Source organism: Pleurodeles waltl, chromosome 10, assembly GCF_031143425.1.
Source record: "Pleurodeles waltl isolate 20211129_DDA chromosome 10, aPleWal1.hap1.20221129, whole genome shotgun sequence".
NCBI lineage: Eukaryota > Metazoa > Chordata > Amphibia > Caudata > Salamandridae > Pleurodeles > Pleurodeles waltl.
Window position 1 is genome coordinate 630099456 of NC_090449.1, and position 25602 is coordinate 630125057.

General features: G+C 43.6%; 1 protein-coding gene and 1 long non-coding RNA gene across 6 annotated transcripts in view; one reads left to right on the top strand and one right to left on the bottom strand.

Annotated features, from left to right (window-relative positions):
• LOC138261774 (uncharacterized) overlaps positions 1–25602 on the top strand; it is a 510577-nt gene that overhangs the window by 414956 nt on the left and 70019 nt on the right. The gene's annotated exons all lie outside the window — the stretch shown is intronic.
• Positions 10470–25602, bottom strand: part of XRCC2 (X-ray repair cross complementing 2) — an 89941-nt gene continuing 74808 nt past the window's right edge. Inside the window, exon 3 of the mRNA XM_069211125.1 lies at positions 10470–11965. Within this exon, the coding sequence (XP_069067226.1) occupies positions 11241–11965 (725 nt within the window). The 3' untranslated portion in view covers positions 10470–11240. The remainder of the gene's footprint in view (positions 11966–25602) is intronic.

Genomic DNA, 25602 nt, shown 5'->3' on the forward strand with positions numbered 1-25602 from the left:
CATAAATGTGCAATTGGTTATCTACACGGATCTAACATCGTCTTTTGCCTCCAGGATCATAGCCTCCAATGTCTGTAGGTATATGTCCCATTCTGTGAGTCTCTGAGCGGGACACCCCCTTCCTCAGACCTCCAGCATCACTGCCACTTCTGCTTTTGCCCAGTGTAGTAAGGTGTTGAGCCAGTTCATTGTGCCTGGAGGCGCTGATGATTTTTATGCCATTACAATTTGACGTTTGTACAGTACTAATGCCAAGTCTAGGAATCTCTGCAGGTATTTGTACCCTTTGGCTCTGGGAAGAATACCTAGTAAGCAGGAATCTAGATTGGATAGGGCTACAATGTCAACCATGTCATTCCCATGCCACCCCTGGTCAATCCCACCCCATGTGCAGAAACCCTGCATCTAATATCCACCATCTAGGGCATCCTAAGGTGGCATTAGGGAATATGTATGAGATGCAGTGGGGTGTAAGGTAAGTCTAGTGTAGGTAGTTACACTGGGTGATCTGGAATTGGAAAATTCACAAGACCTACTTAACCTGCTGCAGCACTTATGTCCTCTGTTTATCAGACAATGGAGATCCGAGGGCCTCTGCCTACCGCTCTCTAGGTTTGCTGTCTGATTTCTGTTATAACTCAGGAGGTCTGAGTATAGGGCCTTGATGACTCCACATGTGCTGCCATATGACATCTTCTCGTAGAGGGATTTCCATTACGGGTTCCATGCGCTCGTGCCCCAGTGCAGTGCTAGCACACATTTCACTGCCTCACAGGTCAAAAAATGTCCAGCAGGTATGCTGCCAGTGTACAAATCTCCAATCTGTGTCGCACCTGCCTCCCTCCAGCATGCCACGTCATGGTGTCTTACACTCTCTTGGAGACACACCATCTGCCATACCAGAATCAGGGGAGAATATGGGGGGGTGGGTCTCTTGCCCGAAGACATATTTCTGCTAGCAACTTCTGGTGATGTTCATTTGGTGCAACTCCCCTGGGACACTAGGTCCTGGGGTCGACAGCCAACTGTACATGTGGACCCCTGCCAGCAGGTGCTGAACCTTGGCTCCCTCCGCATATGGAATTGCTCCTATCCACTGCAGAGGCCACGGCAACTGGGCTGCGTCATAATTCCACTCGAAGTTGGGCACCTCAGTCATGGGATGTACTGTGTAATTTGTTGAGGGCCAACATGAGGCTTCCTGTGTTCCAAATCAGTTCCACCAATAGTGAATTGAGCTCCTTCTACGAGCCGTTTAAGGGGAGGGAGTGGAGGAGCCGGGAAATAATATAGCATCCATTGAAGCACCAGCATTTTAGATATTGCCACTCGTCCCACTGGAGACAATGGGAAAATTGTCTAGAACAGTACTGACCTGCGCATTGAACCAAGCACTTTGTATATGTTCCCTTCAAGCACGTCTTCATCAGAATGTTAGCTCTGTAACACAGATACTTAAAAGTGTCATTATACCACTGTAGTCGGGCCCAGGAGAGAATGTCTCTATCCATCTCAGATATTGGGCAGAGGGGGAAACAGACCGGATTTGGCCCAGTTCACTTTTAAAGCCGGTATCTCCCCAAAATCGTTCATCAGGGACATCACCGAGGGCAGCGAGATGTCCTTGTCGTGTAGATATATCAGGGCATCACCTGCTTATAAAGAAATCATATGCTGGGTACCAGCAGCTCAGTCTCCCATTCAGCTGCCTGAGTTCGTAGCCAACAGGCCAACGGCTCCATGGTAAGAGCAAAGATCAGTGGGGATAAGGGGCGGCCCTGCCTAGTATCCCGCCAATATAAAATCTCTCTGAGATATACTGGTCCGTCTTGACCCTTGTCTCTGCTTTCCCATAGAGGTCCCTCATTTCTTCTCTGTGTTTTTATCTCTTGCTCTGGGTAAAAGTCTTATGAAGAAAAGTACCAGTCCCCAAACGTGCCCACCTGCCACCACTGGCTCAAATTAAGCACTGTGCTCATTGTATAGGCGTGACCTTTTTGTATGTTGCAGTATGTGCCATTGGCACCACATTCATATGGCCCCCCCCACCTACTGATCCCGAAGAAGCTCTTGGGTACCTCTTAGCCCGTGTTCCTGTGAAGCTGGTGCAGTTCCTGCTGGCCTCCTACCACAGGGAATCATAAAAAGAAAATCATCACACATGCTCTCTGCTTAGTGGTGAGGGAGGTGGGAGTCTACCCCCAAAGACAGCATCATCCTCCGTGTAGACTCAGATTAAGGCCCGGATTCAGTCTCTGAAAACGTCGCTCAAGAATTATAAGGAGCAAAGAACCTGGGGGCATATTTATACTCTGTTTGCGCCGAATTTGCGTCGTTTTTTTCGACGCAAATTCGACGCAAAACTAACTCCATATTTATACTTTGGCGTTAGACGCGTCTAGCACCAAAGTTCATGGAGTTAGAGTCATTTTTTTGCGTGAACACCTTCCTTGCGTTAATGAGATGCAAGGTAGGCGTTCCCGTCTTAAAAAATGACTGCGATGCATATGCGTCGTATTTATACTCCCGGGCAAAAATGACGCCCGGGAGTGGGCGGGACTAAAAAACCCGCATTTGCGCTGGATTTTAGCGCCTGGGTCAGGGCAGGCGTTAAGGGACCTGTGGGCTCAGAATGAGCCCAGAGGTGCCCTCCCAAGCCCCCAGGGACACCCCTGCACCCTTGCCCACCCCAGGAGGACACCCAAGGATGGAGGGACCCATCCCAGGGAAGAAAAGGTAAGTTGTGGTAAGTATTTTTTTTATTTTTTTTTGTGGCATAGGGGGGCCCCCCTACATGCCACTATGCCCAATGACCATGCCCAGGGGACAGAAGTCCCCTGGGCATGGCCATTGGGCAAGGGGGCATGACTCCTGTCTTTGTCATGTTAATGACGTCTGGGCGGCAAAAAAAAATGGCGCAAATCGGGTTAAGACGATATTTTTGCCTCAGCCTGACTTGCCCCATTTTTGGACGCCCAAACGCCATTTTGCCCTACGCCGGCGCTGCCTGGTGTACGTGGTTTTTTTTCACGCACACCAGGCAGCGCCGGTTGGCTAACGCCATTCAATAAATACGGCGCCCGCACGGCGCTTCAGAATGGCGTTAGCCGGCGCTAATTTTTTTGGCACTAAACTGCGTTAGCGCAGTTTTGCGTCAAAAAGTATAAATATGGCCCCTGGTGCTCCCAGCTCTCCTCTTTCTTTCTTCTATGGCTTCATTTTGTTGCCTCTCTTTATTCTTCCATGTCTCTCTCTCCTGAAAATGAGGATGATAATGATCAAGATCCAGTCCCCAGAGGAATTCTTATCTGGCCTTCTGACCTTCCTGCATCAAGCTTACATTAAACACCACGAGTCACAAGTAATTTCTATAGAAAACCTTTTGCCAACTGATTATAACTTTCTGCAAAGTAAAATGGAAGACAGTGCTTTCTTTCGACCAGTTTTCTTTAAATGCCCTCCCAAGTGAAGGTTATGTTCCACGTCACTGGACCCCCTCGTTCGTGGGATACCACCTAGAGGAAGTTAAACCAGGCTCATCTCGGTTTCAGGCGACGTCCTAGCCTCCCCGTCCTACTCCACAAGAATCGCTGGCCTGCTGCTATATTTTTCACTAATACTGGGTATCATTCTACTCCACTGGGGCCCCTCCCAGTGTATTTCAAGCACCATTCCAATCAATAGTAACCTGCCCAATTAGTATTCATTAGGCATGTTGTTCTATGATCTCCTGCAAGACCTTGTCTTGTAGAATTTAATTCAGCTAGATCTTGTGATCTAGGTGCCTTACAGAGAGAATCTGAGAGAATTTCTGGACAGGATTACCCTTTAGAAAAACCAAGGCTTCACTCATAGGAGACGTCTGTCCTTCACAAGGAGCAGTCAATCATTTTACCTTCACTTTTCCTGCTACCTCACTAGCTGACTGGGAGGCTCGAAGTTTGTTTGACGGGACAAAGGAAATGTCCAATAACATTTTCTGGTCGATTTTTAGCTGTTATAACTACTTTTCTGTGAATTTTGCATCCTTTTGCACGGGCAGGAAGAATTCTATTTCCAGTCTGAGCAACCAGATTAAGGTCTGGCTTCATTCAGGGCCTCTATCCTACCCCTTTTCTTATGCTTTATGATGTTACATGTGTTAACGTTTTGAACAAGATCGAACACAGCACCATTGATATCTTCCAAGACCCGTATTTGATGTACTTATTGTTTGGCTACTAGACAAAAACAGTAATAACCTTGATCAGGTTCTAGTGATTGAAATTCTTTGATTTGAAAAGCATCGACTCTTGCAATCCCCTCTCCCCCCCACCAAAACATTGGTGTGGATTAAACACTTTGCATATATAAATGTTCCATGGCTATGACAATCTTATAAGCATTGATTATTTCGCCTATCTTACCATCTGTGGTCAATTATAAAGCACAATTTCAATATATGTAGAAGTGGGAAACAAATTCAGTGTCACACACCCGCTGGATTACCATGACTGCAGTGCGCTAGTTCTTAGCGGTACCTACGGTCCAAGACTCTTTGATGTAAAAGTTGAGCGATTCCACATCACCATGACTGTGTGCCTTCAGTGCACTCCTGGGTATCATAACTGGGCTTCCAGTGTGCTCAACATTTCTCCGTGGCTTGGCAATGATTGGTGGTGTTCCAGCAGAGGTTCAAATATGTATTGCCACAAGACAGTGCTGTTTACAACTTAGTACCATGACAACACCTGTGCGTGGGAGTACCAATTGTCCTGAAGGGTTTCTCCCAATAACTCCCAGGAGTGCACAACACTTAGAAACCATAAGTGTGTTCAGTTGTTTTTTCCAGATTCCAAGTGTGCAGCGCTATGAATTGTGCCTTTATGCTATGGACTTTGCCACCTCATCTCTGCTAACCAGTAATGCAAGAGGTTGTGCTTCAGGGGATAACTAATCCATTTACGGGGATACCTGAACACATGCTTGAGGAGTCTCTCCAACCAACTAACTTCTGAGTCTCCCTTCTTTGTTTGGAGTTGGGGTGACTGGCTCTACTGACCAAAACTGCTCCCAGCTCCGGCAAGGCAAGTCTGTGAAGTGTGTACAGCTGAGCACCCTCAAACAGATCAGCATCACAGCGGTTACAGCATAAAAGGTTGCCAGAGAGTAGAGAACATGTGGGTTTAGTAAAAACGTGATTCCAACATTAGTTGATATTCTTCATAGAACCATCTGCATATCATTTCTGACCAACTATGGTAAACTATATCACATGGACTATGGGTATTTCCAGTGTTTCTTAATACCAATCAATCAATTAGGTGGTTCTGCAGGTGTTTATATGAAACGCCAGGTTTTTAGTCCCTTTCTGAAGTGGGCCAGTGAGGGTGTGATACGGAGGGGGGAGCGTTCCAGGGTTTGGCCGCAAGGTGGAGAAGGAGCATCCTCCGGCATGGCAGCGTGTATGCGTGGTATTTTTGCGAGGGCGATGTGGGCAGAGCGGAGGTTCCTGGGCAGTTCGTTGAGATGAAGGCAGTGGTTCAAGTAGGCGGGTCCTTGGTTATGGAGGGCTTGGTAGGCATGGGTCAGGAGCTTGAAGTGGCATCTCTTATGGATCGGGAGCCTATGGAGGTCCTTCAGGTGCTGGATGATGCAAGTTCTCATGGGCATGTTGAAGTACCCGGCTCGAACTGACGGCCTCATGTACTGCAGCTGGGCAGCGGACACGAGAAGCAAGGTAGAGGCAGCAGGGGAAGAGCGCTGAGACCTGGGTCAGAGGCTACTGTGGCAGCTGTGTTCTGGATCATCCGGAGTCTTTGCATGACTTCGGTGATGGTGCCTGCATAGTACTGCATTGCAGTAGTCCAGTCAGCTGGTGATGAAAGCCTGCGTCACTGTCTTGCTTGTGCCGAGAGGGAACCACTTAAAGATCCTGCAGAGCATGTGGAAGCAGGCTGAGGAAACAGCATTGACCTGGTGTTTCTTGGAGAGTTCACTCTCGAGAATGATGCTGAAGTTGCGGGCATGATCTTCCAGTGTGGGGGCAGGTCTGAGCTCTGCTGGTCAGCAGGAGTCGTTCGGCGGTCGAGTGTCTACCAAAGATCAGAACCTCCGGTTTGTCCATTTTGAGCTTCAGGCAGTTGGCCTTTATCCATGTTCTTCATACAGTTGTTGAAGCTGGTCTTTGTCTTGGTGGGGTCTATTGAGAGCAAAAGAACGAGCTGCATGTTTTCAGCTTTGGAGATGATGTTAATGTTGTGCGATCTCACAATGTCTGCGAGTGGTGTCAAGTAGACGTTGAAGAGTGTTGGACTTAGGAAGGAGCGTTGATGGACATCGCCGATGGTGTGCTTGACCTATGAGGTGAAGGTGGGGGGGGGCTCTCTGAGTGCATCCTGTGAGGAAGGATGCCATCCATCTGAGCGCATTGTCTGTGATCCCAATCAGGCATAGTTGGTGTGTGGTGGGAAACAGTGACGAAGATGGCGGAGAGGTCAAGCAAGATCAGGGCAGCTGTTTCTCCTTTGTCGAGCAGGGTGTTGTTGCGGCAAACGGGTGGTCTCTGCTGTGGTTGGCTCTGAAGCCTGATTGGAAGGAGTCTAGCAGGTTGTTTCTCTCCATGTGCTCGGTGAGTTGGAGGCTGATTGCCTTCTCCAGGACTTTGCTGGGGAACAGGAGCAGAGAGATCGGGCAGCAATTCTAAATCTCGCTGGGGACTCCAGAGGACTTCTTGAGGAGGGGTCTGATCTCTGCGTATTTCCAGGTTTCTGGAAAAGTGGCCACGGTTAACCAGGTGTTGAGATTGGTGGTGATGTTGTGGCTGATCTTGTTTCTTCCAAAGCTGGAGATTCTGTGGGGTCAGACGTTGGTGGATGCTCCCGAGTGGATGGAGCTCATGAGTGTGATCGTGTTCAGTATGCTGAGCTGTCCCCATGCAGTTAGCGGGTGGTTGGTGGTGGAGGTTGATGGGATGCTGGGGAGGTCAAAGGGTTGGGAATCGAAGTTTCTGTAGATGGTTTCTATCTTGTTGTGGCAGAGGTCACAGAGGGCATCGCAGAGTTCTTGTGAAGGAGGGGTGGAGTTTTCGATAGCTGATGGGCAGGCAAACTCTGACGATGATGAAGAGTTCCTTGGTTTGAGTGGTGCCATTTTCAGTCCGCTAGGTCAGGACTTCTTATTTTGCAGCTTTGATCTGGCTGTTGTAGTAGTTGAGGGCCGTTTTGAAGGTGGCTTAGTTGGCGTGGTTCTTGCTGGTGCGAGATCTTCTATCCAGTTGTTTGCACCTGCGTTTTGATTTGCTGAGCTCTGGGATGTACCAGCTGGCCTTTTTGGTGGTTCTGTGGGTCTTGGCGGCACTGATGATCCAGTTGTTAAAGTTCTGTACTGCCTAATCCAAGTTGGTGGTGACGTTGGGCTGTGAGGTGCTGAGGGCATTGGTCCATTACTGCTGAGTGACCATGGTCCAGCCACAGGAGGGGGCACTGTGGCCAATGGGGGTAGTGCGGGGGGATCCGGTGAGGGTGAAGTGTATGATGTAGTGGTCTGACCAGGTGAGTTCCGTGGGATGGCTATAGCTGATTCTGTTGCTGGACGTGAAGCTGGGGTCCAGTGTGTGTCCTGCTTTGTGCGTGGGGCCCATGACCAGCTACTCCAGGCTGATGTCCAGTCTTTCCAGTAGGTCGGTGGAGTTGGCGTCAGTGGGGTCATCCAGGTGTTATGTGAGGTTTCCCAGGAAAACGTAGTGTTCGGATTCAATGGCGAACGGGGTGCTGAATTCAGGGATGGCATCGCTGAGGCCAGTTCTTGGTCCAGCTGGTCTGTATGTGAGGGTGCCTTTGATGATATTGTCGTCAGCGTAGAGCTGGAAGTTCATGTGTTCCATGATGGGTGTGGTTTCATCATGGGTGATGGTCAAGGTTATTGATTTCTTGTGTATGATGGTGATGCCGCCTCCATCGCAGTGTTTCAATTTGTAGCTGGTGGTGTTTCTGCGGTGATGTCTGGGTCCTAGATGGGGGCGAGCCATGTCTCTGTGATGAAGGAGACGTCAGGGGCGAGGGTGGAGATGGTATACCAGACTTCAGTTGCATGTTTGGAGAACGATCTGGCATTGAGCAAGATGAACCCGAGGTGTTTCGAGGCCATCTTGGTCGGCGGGGATGGCGAGGTGTTGATGGCAGTGATGGTAGTCAGTCCTGGGGTGGAGGAGTACAGGCAGTGGGTGCAGGTGAATGGCCCTGCTGTGTGGCTGGGTGATGTGAGGCAGCAGATGTTTGATGTGCCCTGGGTCGGAGTACCTGTGGGGGTGAGTAGGGCCAGGGTTCCTGGCACTGGGTGTACAGTCCAGTCGCAGCTGGGAATGCCTTTAGCACGCCAGTGGCCTCAATAAGTAGTCCTGGAAAGGCCGCGGAGGAAAAAAAAAACTGACAAAGTACAGGCAACAACAGGGCACAGCAAGGAGGCAAAACAGAACGTGGCAACTAAGGATCCCGAAAAACAAGATTTTAATTATACTTTACAAAAAACAAATACCGTGACAGAAATTACACAAGGCAGTGAGCCAGTCCAGGCAGACCACGGGATCAAAACAGCAGCCTTGTGTGCTGCAGATGGGCAGCAGGCACAAGGAGCAAGGCAGAGGCACTGGGGAGAACACTGAGAATAGGGCCAGAGGTTACATAGAACTGTCCCCACCAGATGGTTATATTATTATTCACGAATGGAATATACATCTTGTTTAAAACAAATTCCTTTGCAACTTTGGTTTGCTGCCCTGACATATGTACAAATGCTTATGTTATTAAACCTACCATAACTGTACACAATTTCATACATTAATAATTTTTGGAGAAATAAAATAAGAAACATTAAAATTATGTGGGGATAACACTTGATTATACATAGACATGAGAAGCATGGCTTAAGGAGTTGTAGCTACAACCTGGCTGAATGCTCAGGGACAGTACGAGAGCAGGCTGTAAGATGGCACCTAATCTTTCCTTAAGGGATATCAACGAGTGAGCAAGGGAAAGGAAGAAAATCAGCCCAAAATGTGGGCTGTGGTAGGGTGCAGAGTGCACCAAGTAAGATTAAGTTCAACTTGAACTGGTAGAAGCAAGAGAGGCAGGGGAAAGATGGATGTGGAAGAATATGGTTAGTGGTACGAGATGAATATATGCCACAAAATTAAAGGCATACCCAGGATCAAAGTGAGGTGAGGGAATGGCCTTCCACTCCACAGCAGCACCAACAGGAGAGAAAGATAGAGCTATCTCACAAAGCTGACTCAGCGTTTTCAGCCCAAAATGGCCAAAAGACCAGGTAGCAGTGACAAATTGATGTAGAAAGTAGAAAGTTGGGAATCGGGAATCAAACAAGGGCCCATATGTTCCAAAGGCAAGGTACTAGCACTGATTAGAACCAAATATGGCAAACAAGTTTTAATTTGTTATTTTGCACTTGATAAAATGTTCAGAAATCACAGCAGGATTACCCCCACAAGACAGGTATCTCTAACAGGGTTTATGGCTGAGTGGTTTGATTGCACAGGTTAATTGAGCCTTCCTATATTTGTTGTTAACCATATGAATTTAATATTAGTGTATCCACTGTTAGTGCACTGTTCAAAATCATTCCAAAAATTGATGCTTTTGAATCCGGCCACAACTGTTTGGGTAAAACAAAGTTTGCAAAATTGTGCAAAGAGTACTTGTTGCTTAAATGTCTAAGTACCCTAAATACTCTCACACATGGTTTTAAGCAACTCAGAGCAGTTTTCTGTAATAGTAGTTCCTCATAGAGGGTGCATCAACACATAGCATACAGGTAGACCTAGAAGTCAACAAATGGAATGCTATATTACAAATCCATTTTGAAACATTGCCTGCCATTTCCCTGTGCATAAGAAGGTAGTGGTGTGTGTGTCTGTTTAGCATTACACTGTCCGTGTTGAATAAAGTACTTTTTCTTTAAGATAAAGCACTAGCTGGACATTGAGTTATTAAACTATTCTCCAGGATTCACTGAGTTCAGAGACAATAGGCTTTATCACCTACACTGAACATAGGTTCACAGAGGTGAGGGTCTAGTTTGAAATATGTGGTTTGATTGTATGTTTATATTGTAAAGAAATTATCTTTTTATGTGAGCAATATTAGGTACATTATTAGTACAAAGACTGAGAACGTGTTTGGGGGCCAAAGGGCAAGTGGAGGTTACTGGGACCCAATTGTATGAATTGGGTCCATTTACCTCTGCTGTACTAGGGCATTCTATTATTGCATCCACTCTTTGGCATTTGACCCTCAGGATATCGAGGCACAGTTGTCCAAGGTTACACGTGGAGGTGATAAAGCCTATTGTCTCTGAACTCAGTGAATCCTGGAGAATAGTTTAATAACTCAATGTCCAGCTAGTGCTTTATCTTACCTTGAAATTCCAGATCATGTTTACAAAGAAGAACACTTCTTATAAACAATCACTCAGGCTTTATTTACAAATATATTTATTTTCCCACAAAAAAAATAATAATGAGGAATAGTCGCTTCAAGTAGATAGTGATAAAATTGCAGTCCAAACCTGTCACAGAGCGAAGAGAGCAAGATAATTGTCTTACCTACACTCGTATCATGACAAAATAAAATATACATGCCCCCAGCCTTTTAAGAGAATTATCTAATATGGGTGCGTGGGGAAGACAATGGGTCAGTACTGTTTTTTAATTCGTATTTGCAACGTAACAATTTTATGCGGCAAAGCAGTCTGTAAAATAAATTGTTTGCTAAACCGCCCTGATTGACGTGTAAACGTGCTATGAGCTCTCTTCAAGATTTTCAGAGACAAAAATATTTTTCAATTACATCACAACAGTGACTTGCTTCCTGAACGAAATTAGTATCACTTACATAAGGAATAATTAATTACCTTTCTACAAAGGTTTTGTTTGTGTGCAGTAGCTAGTATTACCTTTTTCCATAAAACAGGACAAAAGGATTCTCCTACTACACCAGGAAGGAAAACAGGTCCTTTAGAAACTCGAATGATTCACCATTATAAATATTTTCACTCTACTTTTTAAGTTATTTGAATTCCCACCTGTGAAAATGATTTGTCAAAAACAGTGAAAGTCTGATCAATGGGACCGAAATCGGAAGTGGATATAAAAATTGTTTGGGGCGTCATTGCCCTGTATTTAAAATGAGAATGGAGAATGTAATTTCTTCCAGAGTGCCTTCTCTCAACACCTTAAAGTGCAAAATTTACAAAAACTGAACTCCATGTTCTGCGATGTTAAATGAACGCCTTGTGACGCAGTTACTTTTAGTATGGTACGAAACAAATGAAAATTCAGGCTTGTTAAATCTACTGTTGCACTGTTTGGAGAATATGATTCTGTGGGTTACCATTTGGGTCCACGGTTTACAAAGATACGGCCTATAATCGGAGTCGTGATTATGTTGTTGCCTCAGTGAAGCCGATGGCCCTTCTCGATTCCCTTGGAACTTTTGCATTATAGTTTGGGTTGATGCAAAGAGAACCAGTTGGTATTCTTTGAGAAGCTTGATAAGTAAGTCCACAGACTTTTTCAGATTGGCTTCCTGCTTGGCAAAACTCTCACCGCCGTTACTTCGGTCTATCCAATAAAAAGCAGATATACTGTCCAAAATTACAAGGCAGAGCGAAGTGCGGCTGCAGAACATGCTCTCTAGGGAGTAGAGTGTGAGGAGCAGCTGAACGCTGCTGTTGCACAGTACAAGAAAAAATCTTGCGAGGCACTCCTTCATTATGTCTTCCGTACTGCGGGAAAGTCTGTGTTCCAGAATGGTAACGAGACGAAGCATATCAAAGTGGTAGTCTGTATCAATAAACAGGATTTCAACTTGTAATCCGCCATCTGACTTCGGAAGGATACAACGTGCAATCAGATGATAAAGCATTTCCGTTTTTCCCGTTCCTTCTGGGCCATGGAATTCTACAACATCACCTGCGAAGTAAAATAGAGAAAACGTGTTTTTAGGGACCATAATCATAATAAAAACACATTATCTCTTTTCATCAACAGCCAAAAGAAGTTAGGGACAGGCATTAGCAAAGACAATAGGTTTTGCCTGTGAAACATATTGTCTGCCGATTTTGTATGGTTTTGCCATTGTTTTCCAAAACCTATGTAAGAGGTCTGCATGTGGTTGCGCACCTGACCTTAATAAGTAAACTTACAAGAGGACGCGAATAGGCTGATAGAGCTTTTGACTGCACTTAAGATGTTCCCACCATATATCCTGCATCAGCAGATTAATGATCAATAACAGTCATTAACATTAGTAATCAAAAGGAGCCAGTAATTGTCACAGCCCATGATCTTGCAGTCATAAATAACCACACCATTATGTAAAAGTTAGAATATTTATTTCCTTATATTAACAATGCTAATACAATGTAGGTTAATCTCGAAATCAGTTGATAAACATACAGAAACAACACTGGCTGTCCGAAGCAGCGAAAAAAACTCAATCTAATCAAGGCTTGAGCTACTACACATTCCAAAGTTACAGTCCAAATAGCAAGAATAACTGTGCAAACAACATTACATACATTTAGGTTCAGCAAAAGAAAGACATCAGTTGTTATCATATATAGCAAACTTCATCAGTGAGCTACCTAACTAACATTAGATTAGAATTAGCATGTTGGGCCTCATGGAAAACAATTTAGTCAACACAAATTCGGAAAACATCTAACTATGGCTCTATCAAAGTAGCGCAATTGGTAGCTAGAAACAAAAGCAAATAGACATAACAAACAATAAATATCATAGTCAATACACCTATCCTTAGTTTGGATCAGCAAGCTGTGACAGTGTTCATCATCAGGACATCAGTTCGGTCAGCAAGGCATCAGGATTCAGTATCAAAGTTCAGAAAAGGCAAAATCTTTAAGAATCAAAGTTAAGCATGCGCAGTCTGGCTAAGTTAGATTCCCTAAAAATGTTTCTCAAGTCCCTACTGGTCAAAGGATCGCATGTTCACACTATATCAAATAAAACTAAAAACTTAAAATCTATATTTTTACTAGTACATGGTTCACATGTCGTTGATTGGCTCATTTCGTACTGTTCTCATCATCCGGCTCGTCAGGTAACAATATTGTTGCAGCTTATACTCCAGTCAGAGTCTCCATTGTCCTCTCCTGAGAAAGCCAGCCTACACATATTACATTAAACAATGTTGCATTAGCAAGTACAGCATCTTCTAGCGAGCAGTTCTCATGAGAAAGACTTTTAGCTATGAGCACGTGGACAGTACAGTGGAAAATCACAATTTAATTCTCTAAGAAGATATTTTATGATATGCCTAAGAAATGCAGTTTGACATGCGGTCGTTCAACTAGGCCAAGACCTCTGCTAAGTTAAGGCCTATAATTAATAAAGCCAATGCATAATGCATAACCCTTAATATGACACAGTACTACATCAATCAAACATAAGATCAACATTTCATATTAATAAGCCATTAATAAGTACACTTCGTGAATAATGCCGGCCATTCACGTGGGCACACTTTTAAATCCATGCATTATTTTCTCTAAGCTATTACAATTTCTATGCAAATTCAACACTCAAATACATTATTATTCATTAATTTATTAAAATGTCAGCATTAACAATCCCTCCTCTGATGACTAAATATGTCAACACACTAAACTTTCAAATACAAATTTTTGCTTCTGCTAAATTCTGTCATTTCAGTCCCTTCAAATCTTTGTTCCCTTTTCGAATTTTCCCTAAACAATTTTTCCCTTTTGTTTTCTTCTCTCCTCTGATTATTTTTTGTCTTCTTTAATATAATTTGTTTACACAATTTCCATATTCCCCATATTCCAATTAAACAAATGACAATAATCAATATCCTCTGTATTATTTTCAATAATATCCCTTTCCCAATGTTGCTGCGCCAATTCCCACTGAAGCAAATCCTTTGCCAACTTTCTCCACAAACACCTGGTTCCTTCAATTCTTTCAAATCAGTCTCATTAGTTAATTAGTAAGTAAGGTTCTAATTTCTTTACTACTGTCAGGAATGAACGAACAGCAATGCCTAGAATTAAGCATTTTGCAAACTCTGCCATCCTTTGCTAAAAGAATGTCTAACGCAAGGCGTTTCTGAAGAGTCATAGCTCTTTCAGCAGCTAATTCAGTATCTATCAGGAGTATGGCTCCTGAAAAATTTGTCAGCATGTTATCCACAATAGTAGACAATTTTCAAATCTTTATAGAATTCAGAACAACTCCCACTGAAAGAATTATTGCTTCAAATATATCTCCCACTATACCAAAAGGAGACTCTCTCCTCCCTCTAATATGATGTAACTCAGTAACTTTCAGAAATTTCTTTAAGTCGCCAAGTTGAACAATCCTTGGGAAAACTATCCCCAAATAGCATGTACCATACCCTAGAATACTCGTCTAATATCTGGTCAATCTTGCACTGGTTAAATATTGAGTTTTGGTGCGGGTAAAGAGAATTTCAACTGAGTGAGGGACCATAATTGTTAGGGGATGTCCCATCACAACACTTTCACACTCTGCGAGGCTCTGTCCAACCGCTGCAACTGCACGCAAACAGCCTGGTAAAGCTGCTGTGACTGGGTCCTAAGTAGCTGAAAAATATGCTACTGGGCAGTTTACACCTCCATGGACCTGCATTAAGACAGACAAGGAACATGCATCACGCTCATGACAAAACAATATGAAAGGTTTAGTGTAGATAGGCATACCCAAAGCCGCAGCACAGACTCTCTTCTCTCTCAATTTAGAAAACGCTTTCATGCAAGCCTGGTCTAACACCATGGGATCCGTGACCTCCTTAAGGGTAAGCTTCTCCAAAGGCCTGGAAATGACTGAAAAATTGGGAATCCATTGGCGGCAGTAGCCTACCATCCCTAGAAACATCCTGACATCTCTCTGTGTGGTCGGGGGATTCATCTGCAATATGGTTGTTACCCTTTTTCAGGATATTTTCCTTGATTCCTTCTCAATCTGGTGACCCAAGTATTTAATTTCTTTATGACAGTGCTGCAATTTAAGTGGAGACGCTTTATGACCATTCTTTCCCAACTGGTTCAGCAAGGCAATCGTGTCATACTTGCACTCATCCCTTGTTTTGGACGTAATCAGCAAGTCATCAATGTACTGTACCAAAGTCGACTGGAAAGGCAATTCCAACGATTCCAAATTATTTTTCAAGATCTGATTGAATATAGAAGGTGACTCTGAGAACCCTTGAGGAATTGTACACCAACAGTAAACTCAGTCCAAAAATTTTAGACAAAAGAGAAATTGGCTGTCCTCATGAAGAAGCACAGAGAAGAAAGCTTGTGACAAATCAATGACGGTGAACCACTCAGCATCACATGGAATCTGAAACATTATCACAGCTGATTTGGCACCACGGGGCAACATTTGATCCAATGTCATTTATTTTTCTCAAATCTTGGACAATTCGAATTTTCCCACAGGGCTTTTTCAATCCCATTATCGGTGAATTAAACGGGCTGCTCATCACTTCCTTCAGGACCCCTTGTTTCACAAATTCTGCAATTATTTGGGCAACCTTTATAAAAACATCCTGTGGCATGTGGTACTGGGGAATCAGAGGAAAAGCGCATTCGGTTTTACAGAAACTTTAACTAGCTCAACTCCCTTTAACAGACCTATCTCTTTCCCTGTCAGATCCCACACTTTCTCTTTAGCCGTTCCCTGTAAATCAGGGTGAAGCTCCAACACTGGAATTAAATTAATCAGAGGGTATTCCTTATTTATCGTCTCACACCCAGTCTCTGGAGCTGGGTCATACTCATTATCGCTATTCGTCTGTATCATCATTTGAGCAAGTAATCGAGCACCTCGTTTTACACAGCAACTTTCTTCCCAGACGGATACCGGACTTGAATTGCAGACTACGAATTTGTGCAACCCCTGAAAGTTGCCAATTTCAAACTGAACTGGATCTGTGATTGGGTTGGTCATATACTGATTTGCTGCTCCCACAATGTGGGCTGTCTTTCCTGAAAGGGGCAAGTTTGGAACTTCTGCACTTCTCACTGTAGAGCGTGAGGCTCCTGTGTCAACCAAGAATGAAACTCTGTGACCTAGGACTTTTCACTTCGTATAGGGACCTTTCTGGTTTACTTCTAAGGAAGCTGCAAGCATACCTCCTCCTCATCTGAACTTTCACTAACCCAATCATCGTTTATTCCAATCACACTGTGTAACGGGAACTGGAGTACAGTGTTATTACTTTGGCTGGACCTCTGACCTGTGACCTGTTGAGGAAGCATCACTTGCTGCTGTTCCATTGGAGCCTGAGGTATTTGAATTTGCTGTGTAGGTATCATGGGAACCTGCTATTGCATTGGCTGCAACTGTGTCATTTGTACACGTGGCATTTGCACCTGCTGCATGGGTTGGAAATTCCGCCTTTGTTTCACATTATTTTGAAAATTCGGGTTAAGACCTCTCATTCTCAGTCCTCTCAGGTTTTAAAACAAATTGATGTCATTAGTTTGCTGAACCACACCTTCCTGCACCATCATTGGGCACTCCCATTTCCAATGTCCGACTGCTCCGCAAGCATGGCTAGGCAACAATTTCTTTATTCCCTGCATCTCATTCTGAATAACTACAGTATTCAAATCAGGACTTCAGTTCACATTACCTCCACAACCTCTACCTCTTATCTGGTTTTGAAACACCATATTTTCCTGCTGCTGCTGTGGAAAATTTCCCTGCATCCCGGTTCGTGCAGCTTTAATCTGAATCACCATCGCCTTTTCCTTCAACTTTCTCTGCTTCAACTTAGTCTAGTCGCTACAGTACTTTGCATACTGCAACACCTCATCAATCAGCTTAGCTTGCCAGCAAATCAAATGACAATCATCTGGCTAATTTCAGGTCTCAATCCTTCCACAAATCTGAACACAAAATGATTCATGTCTTTCGGATCAATTGTCTCTGTACCACTGTAATGCTTGAATGCCTACAACAATCTCTCATAATACACAGGTATCTATTCCTTTGCTTCCTGAGCTGTCTATTCTCTGCCAGTCAATGTTTTTGGGCAAAATTCTCATTTTCAGGAATTCAATCACCTTGTAGTAATACTTCATTACCTCAGGAGACGGCGCACCTGTAACCTGATCTCTCTCTTGTTCTTTTGTTCGCCGATCTGCACTCCTCTTACACTCCATCCATAGAACCACTATCTCTAACAGAGTGTTCAAGTCCTCCCACAGTCATGTTGCAAATTTCACAAACCTGTCTGTCTGCTGGTACCATTCCACTGGCTTCTCTCTCACTCTGGGATAATCATTTGTAAACAACAGAATGTCACTTTGGCTCCAAGGAACATGAACAAAATTTCACCTGGAATCTTGCTCATCTGTAAACTTTTCACTGGATCCTTGTCCTGCTGCACAATTGCAGACAGCTCTGCAGAATCCCCTTTTCTCTTATCTCTTTTCTTTACCCATCTGCCTTCTCATTTGTCTAATGCTCCCCAAGTGTCGGCATTTTGAAGCAACTCCCTAAGGTGTGCTTTCATTCCGGCAGATCTCATGTGTTCTAAGTCTTTAACCTCAAAATCTAACCTGTAACTCCTTTTCGAATGTTTTGTTTTCTCTATTTCAATGCCGTATTTCTCTGCCAGGTCTGCTAGCTTCTGATGTACATAACTCACTTCCCTCGTAATCTTCGGGCACAGATATCTCAACTCTGCTTCTGTGTAGGACTCTAATCTGTTCACACCCCTCGATGCATTCCGACTCAGGACTCCCTGTCCATCTGCACTGGGGTTCCCTTGTGCAAACATGGGCCCAATCGGCCCAATGGTAACAGATACAGATACGACATCTGGACTTGGTTTAACACTCAGGTTCTGTGGTTGAGCAACACCCATATCTTGGCTCATCAGTACAGACATATCTGACTAGGTTCCTGTTATTGGGGTGTATCTTGGTGTTACTTGCGGCAGTAAAAGTGGAGTCGGCTCGGTCTGAACCAACGTCGGTTTCGGGAAAACCTGTTTTGTAGACATTATTAGATTAGTGTCAGTTTCTACAACAGGCACATCAGGGTAGATTATCTGGACATTTGGCTGTGGCACCTGATTTTGTACTACTGGAGTAGTAGGGGAGTTAAGACTGCTCTGCATCGGATTCTGCGTCGGGTAGGATTAACCTGCACCGTACTCCTTGTCACATTAGCCTGTGTTGGAGTTGAAGGATCAGCACTGGTACTCAGACTACTTAGGTGCTACATATGGTGGTGGACTATTTCTCAATAACTGTATAATAAACTCATCGTCGTCTGACTCTTCCTCATATGTCAAAGATTTTCTAGCCTCCCCACTCTCGGAAGGGCTTCTGTTAGTCTTTCCAGTGGACTTCTTTCCTTCTCTCTCACTGTCTTGTGAAATTGCTGGGAATAACTTAATCCCCTGTGAAGTCTCGGTTCTCCAAAATTTCTGAGCATGGTCCCATCTAGCCTCCGCTAGTGTCTTTTCTGCCTTTTTCATTCTCTTTTCAAATTTCTGTTGCTGATGCTGTCTGGCTACTAACTCCCAGATCGATAATGCTTTGAACTGTGCTGGTCTCGGAGGGGGTTTCAGGCCATACAGCACCCTCCTCAAATGCTCTAGACTCCTCAAATTGACTGTTCCATTGTCAGGAAACGCTAGGCTCCCATCTTTCTCTGTCACTTTGCACCATTGTTTCAACCAAAGACATGGCGCAACACCCTTTTCTTCGATTACAACGTAAGTTGGTGTACCTTCTGGCAGTGCAATAACCCCTATACTCGTATTGTACATATCTCTCCTTAAAGCACTCTTTAAAACTTTGAAAAATTTAATTTTTGCGACCTTTATGTTATTCAAATTAAATCAGGAAAGGACTTTTAATCCCAGAATTCTCTTCACCCACCTTCTCAACCAATTGCGCTTCACGGACGGCTGACAATCCGTGCGCGACCCTTCTCACTAACCAATCTATCCCAGCGCGGCTCCAATGACGTCACACTCACACGTACTGCGACTGACAAAGTCTTGGGGCTTGTCCTTCCAAACTCAGATTCACACTAAACTAATGCAAAATTACTGTGAGCACTAAACAAAATCAGAACCCAATTTGTCGGTTTACTACAGGCAGGGTAACTCAATTGCTTCAGAAGCATTACGGATTTTTCACTGACGGCTCTCACTCTAGCAGCTACTCCTTCTTTCTCAGTCTGCCTATGTTGCAAGCAAAATTTGACCTGCAAGTTTTACTCTCAACTGATCAGTGGGTATGTTCTGGTGCACATAGGACTTGCCAGATCTCAGTCAAAAAATTATTTCACTCACTTGACTCACACTCTGACTCGTCGACCACGCTTGATCGACCTATTAAACCACACTAATTACAACAAAAACCAAGTGTCTCATACACTTTTCAATATTCTTCGGAGTCTTAGACCACGCAGGGTCCGTACATCAACAACCACGTGGACAATTTTTGAGCACAAAGCGCCACACTCATGTGACGTTCAATGACGTCCCTACTCTCACACTGTGGAGTACACACACTCCTTTTACAACTTCATTTGGAGTATGCAAACTCCCTAAACCTTCACAAACATCACAATTCACCTGCAGTTTACATAAGCTGTGCAAGTGCAAAACCTACTTCATTCACACTATCACCAGAATGCCGAGAACATCCTCAAACAATCATTGGCAACCTCCAAGATTCTGGGAAAGTCATCTTAAGGACTTAAGGACCCATTTTCTCTCCAATTTGTATCACTGAAAAAATAAATCCAAATCTCAGTGATGATGAGCTCTCAAGAGACAAGACCATCAAACTACTACCATCTCTGGGGACACCTGTTATTTCTGACTTACAATCTCTGGGACTAAATACTCTACTACATCTCTTTCTGGACTATGTCATGGGCTCTTTAGGAGACAAACCATCAATCTCTGCTGCCATCTCTGTTAGCGCGCCTGACCTTAATAAGTAAACCTACAAGGGGATGCAAATAGATCGATGGACCTTTTGACTGTGCTTAAGATGTTCCCACCATATATCCTGCATGTGCAGATGAATAATCAATAACCGTCAATAACATTAATAATCAATAGGAGTCAGTAATTGTCACACCCCATGACCTTGCAGTCATGAATAACTACACCATTATGTAAAAGTTAGAATATTTATTTCTTTATATTAACAATGCTAATTCGATGTAGGTTAATATCATAATCAATTGATAAACATACAGAAACAACACTAGCTGTCCGAAGCGGCCAAAGAAACGCAATCTAATCAGGCTTGAGCCACTACACATTCCAAAGTTACAGTGCAAATTAATAGCAAGAATAACTGCGCAAACAATATTACATACATTTAGGTTCAGCAAAGGAAAGACATCAGCTGTTATTTTATATAGTAAACTTCATCAGTGAGCACCCTAACTAACATCAGATTAGAATTAGCATGTTGGGCTTCATGCAAAACAATTTAGTCAGCACAAATCTGGAAAACATCTAACTATGGCTCTATCAAAATAGCACGGTTGGTAACCAGAAATAAAAGCAAATAGACACAGCAAACAGTATCATAGTCAATATACCTATCCACAGTTTGGTCAGCAAGCTGTGACAGTCTTCGTCATCAGGACATCAGTTTGGTCAGCAAGGCATCAGGATTCAGCATCAAAGTTCAGAAAAGGTAAAGTCTTTAAGCAGCAAAGTTAAGTACATCTCTTCTCAAGACGGAAAATGGGCGGTCTTCTCTATGTGCAGTCTGGCAAAGTTAGATTCCCTAAAACTACTTCCCAAGTCCTTATTGGTCAAAGGAACGTATGTTCACACTCTAGCCAATAAAACTAAAACTTCAAATCTCCATTTTTACTAGTACATGGTTCCCATGTTGATTGGCTCCTTTTGTAGTGTTCTCATCATCCGGCTTGTCAGGTAACAATATTGTTTAAGCTTATACTCCAAACAGTCTCCGTTGGCTTCTCCTGAGCAAGTCAGTCTTACACACATTACATTAAACAATGCTGCATTAGCAAGTACAGCATCTTCTAGCAAGCAGTTCTCATGAGAAATAATTTTAGCTACGAGCACATGGACAGTACAGTGGGAAATCACAATTTAAATCTCTAAGCAGACATTTTATTAAACACCTAAGACATGCAGCTTGACATGAGGCCGTGCAACTAGGCCAAGACCTCTGCTGAGTTAAGGCCTATAATTAATAAAGCTAATATATAATGCATAACCCTTAATATGACATATTACTACATCAAACATAAGCTCAACATTTCATATCAATAAGTACACTTCGTGAACAATGGTGGCCACTCACGTGGTTACACTTTCAAATGCGTGCATTATTTTATCTCTGGGTAATTACAATTTCTACGCAAATTCAACACTCAAATACATTAATATTCATAATTTTATTAAAATCTCAGCGTTACCACGTGCATATTCCTCCTGGAATAATATTTCTGAATGCAAAAGAAAATGCGTCTGGAAATGTTGTGTGTCACATGCATGTTAGCCATCTGTCAATGGTTTTCTTCATCCCTTATAAAAAAAAAAGAAAAAAAAAACAATTCCAAGATGACAGCCACGTGTGGGCACATCTTGGAATATTTTTCTAAAAGAAAAAGCATTTCAAGGTGGGCATCATGTATGAGGACAAGTATAGGTACACCCAGCTCTCCCTGTAAATGCTTTAAAACACATTAAAAAGTGGTCACAGACAAAAACTGGGTGTGCAGCAGGGAGAGTTTGGGGAGGGTGTGGGGGGCTGCAAGCGAGTGATGGGGGAGAGCCAAAATATTAAAAATAAATAAATAAACAGCAGGAAAGTGGCAGGTATGGCAGAGAGCAAGTAGAGAGAAAATAGACCCTCATGCACCGCAATGAAAGGCCCTGATGTCAACAGTTGAAAGATACATTTCGTCAATTCAAATCAAAGTGAACTCATAACTCTCCTCGGGTGGGACAAACAAAAAATAGGGAGAAAAGCCATTGAATCAGTAGGAGGGAACTGAGATAGACAGGGAAGCAATTAGATCATAAGCAGTTTAAATTGCCTGTAGACAAGAAATAAAAATGATAACATTTAAACACTTCTGAGGAGTATCTGTGGCTTGACATTTCCCGAGACCCCACTTTCCCAACAATGCCCACTTTTAAAGATGGCACTGAAACGGATCCTGCAGCTGGTGCATCTGTAAAGAGAGCTATATCACCTGTTGCTCCTCAAGACAGAAGTACTGATTGAGAAGCGGCCTCTTGACCCTCTGTCACTTATAAGGAACTACAAGAGAATAATCATTGACCAAAAATCCCCATTATGAACTGAGAGGTACTTAATTCTTTGAGGTGGAGAGATCGACTGGGGTTTGGAGGACAAGTCATGCCACAAGACCTATCTCCATTCTGGACCACCTCAGTGGAACAAGCGAAGCTCACTGAAATATCCACTAAATATGAAGGAATATAGTTTTGGTAAGAGCAACCATACTGAGTGGTAGGCACTGCTTCTTGGTTTCTGGTCACTCCTTGCCATCTCCCAGTGCCAGGCATACTTCTAATAGTTCCCCTAGGAAATGTTATAGAATTGGGCTGAAACCAAACCCTCTTCCCTACAGAGGCCTGTCCCCTGGACTCGAGAGCACATTGCGCTCTAATGAAAAACAAAATAAAAACAGAGTGGTAATCTGGGCATCCTAGCATAAGGAATATTTCTATCCTCTTCCCACCATCAGCATTTCAGGAGGGGCACCAGTTCATAGGTGTCAACAAGGCATGAAATGCCATCTGGAGTGTAAGGATAATTTTTATCAAACAAAAAATAATAAAGCAACGTGGAATCTGGGCAATCTGACAGAAGGAGTGTCTCTCTGTCCTCTATCTGCTATCTGTATTTTAGCCTGCATTGGTGGTGGTGAATTGAGATGAAATCCATTGATCTGCTCCATACAGGTCACACAAAATACGTTCAGACTGCCATTCTAAATGGGAATGTCATTCCCATTCAGAAACACTGCCAGTTCATGATGCTCACTCACGCCTACAAGGCACTAAACAAGCTGGGCCCCACCTGCATCAAGCACCGCATACATGTCAACCAACCAACCAACCTGGAACCTCTGCTCTGCATCACTCGTGCTTGCCCACCACCACCATATCTACAGAAGCAAAATAGGAGGCAGGGTGTTCTCTTGCTTGACAGCCAAATAATGGAACAACCTCTCCCCCACTTCTCTTATGGAGTTTTGCAAAAACTGAAAACCTGCCTCTTCAACTGAACCTTCATGCACAGCTCACACTTACACAGTACCTTAATACCCTCACTGGTGACAGGTTTGCACTCTACAAGTCCACAATACATTACATTACTGCAGGGGTCATTTTTAGTTACAGGAAAAGAAGGAAATAAAATACAATGGAGGCTTGGCCTCTTTACAAAAGATGTCTCTCTCTCTCTCTGGCCTCTAGTCACCATCTGCACTCTAACAGCTGTGGAGAAGTAGGTCAGATGATCTACCTAGCATCCTTCACTATATGGGAGGAGGGACCCACTAACTATAAGGGATACATAGTTGTTTTTTTAATAACTCTGGGATATGGTAGAGCTGTTGATCATGGCGTAGTCTTTGGTCTTCTTAAGCTCCCCCTCCACCCAGCTATCTAATATATCAATTAAAATGGAACCTCATGTGTGGGCGACTCTGGTGCAACAGGGACGAACAAGCAAAAACAGCAGCTACCTGGGGAGTTTTTCAAATGCATGGTTTGTTATTATAATTTGTGAAATGGTATGTTTGCAGCTTTTTGTCTAGGGTCACTTAACACTCAAGAAAACCCACCCATGACAAAAAAATATGGAACAGAGATCTTCAAGAAGTCAGTGTGAGATGAATGGATTCCACAAGCTTCTATAATCCATAATGTTCTGAAAGTGTCAAATACTGGGGCAAAGTATTTCCTCATTTTTGTGGCGGCACGCTACTAATGGCTATCATCCTACCAACTTGCAGTCAGACTCCCTACGATGAAAAAGCACCTCGTACGTGTAGGTGAATCAAATCAGGATAATGGCTTGATAACATAGGTATTTTGGGTACTTTTGGAAGATCTTTTTTCAAATTGTAATTTCGTGAGTGAGATGTCCACAGATTTTGCTTCTCAGTCCATTGGCACACAGGGAAACCTACAAATCACACACATTTATGAAAAAACAGAGGCGCAGGAGAAACACATCATAGCCTTCTTCCCAATTAGACATAACAAACAGCAACATTTCACAATCCCAGATATGAATCCACAGCTGCACACACTGCCCAAGCAGCATAGTCTATGCACTGGCACCCACATCACATCTCACTTACTTACTGTCATCCATACAACTGCCTGGTCACCCCTATCACTGCTCAGCCACCAATTGACTGTCTCCACAAGCACTTATTCAGAGCAACGTTTGTGCCTTGGCCATCTGTCACAACTCATGCCAAATCTCCACTTACCAGGATTATCGCCATTCAACTATACTGTTAACAAGCACACTGAACTGTGTAATGGATGAACTAATGAAATCCCTTTTCTCCTATTAAGAACAGTACATGTGGTTGTAGGCCATCTATTGCTGAGGTAATGACTGGGGCAGGTGTACACTTGCACACACTAAATATGGGCAGAAATTCATTTGAGTCCGGATTAAGGACATGTTCATCTGAAAATTACCTCTTTGGGACGTGTTGAATAAACCATTAATATTCTACTGTTGTCCTTACAATGCAGATTTAACTTTCTGTTTACATAGTTCCAAAGTAGACTTTTGACTGTCTCAAAGGTTGCCATCCTGCTACTTTTTAGGTCTCAAAATGCATGCCCTGTTGCTCGCAAGACACTTTGTTTACATCATGTTGCAGCTTCACTTTTATTTCGTGTCCCTCCTCTGGAGCAAGTCCAAAGTACTGCATATGTGCGCCTTTCCACTGGTTGACTTATCTGAAGTACTTTTTTTAAACATCAGTCACAACCGCCCCTCCTGCATTGTTGCATCCTCGCCCCTACAACCAACTCTCACGTTGTTGCTTGCCCCTTTGCTCCTGCCCCACTCCTATGCTTCACAGCCTGTACAGACCCTCCACAGCGAGGGCGTCACTCCCTAGGTGCAGGCAGAACCACAGGCAATCTCCTCACGATTCTGGATCCTGACCGGAATTCTAAAATTGTGCAGTACATTCCATAGAGAAAATCCACCTTGTGACGGCAAGCCAGAACAACACTCTGCATTCCAGGGAATATTATAAACGTCACATAGGAGCTCAATGTGGTCCTGGGATACACAGGCAATCACACCTAAACAGTGAATCAACTCAACAATCCAATATTTGGCAAGATAACAGAAAAAACAGACCTATCTGGGCTGCGAGCAGCGAAGAAAGAGGATTTGGAGGATAGAGGCTAAGGACTATATGAAGAATGCAGTCCCGCGATGCATAGGCAATCACATCTAAACAGTGAATCAACTCAACAATCCAATATTTGGCAAGAGAAC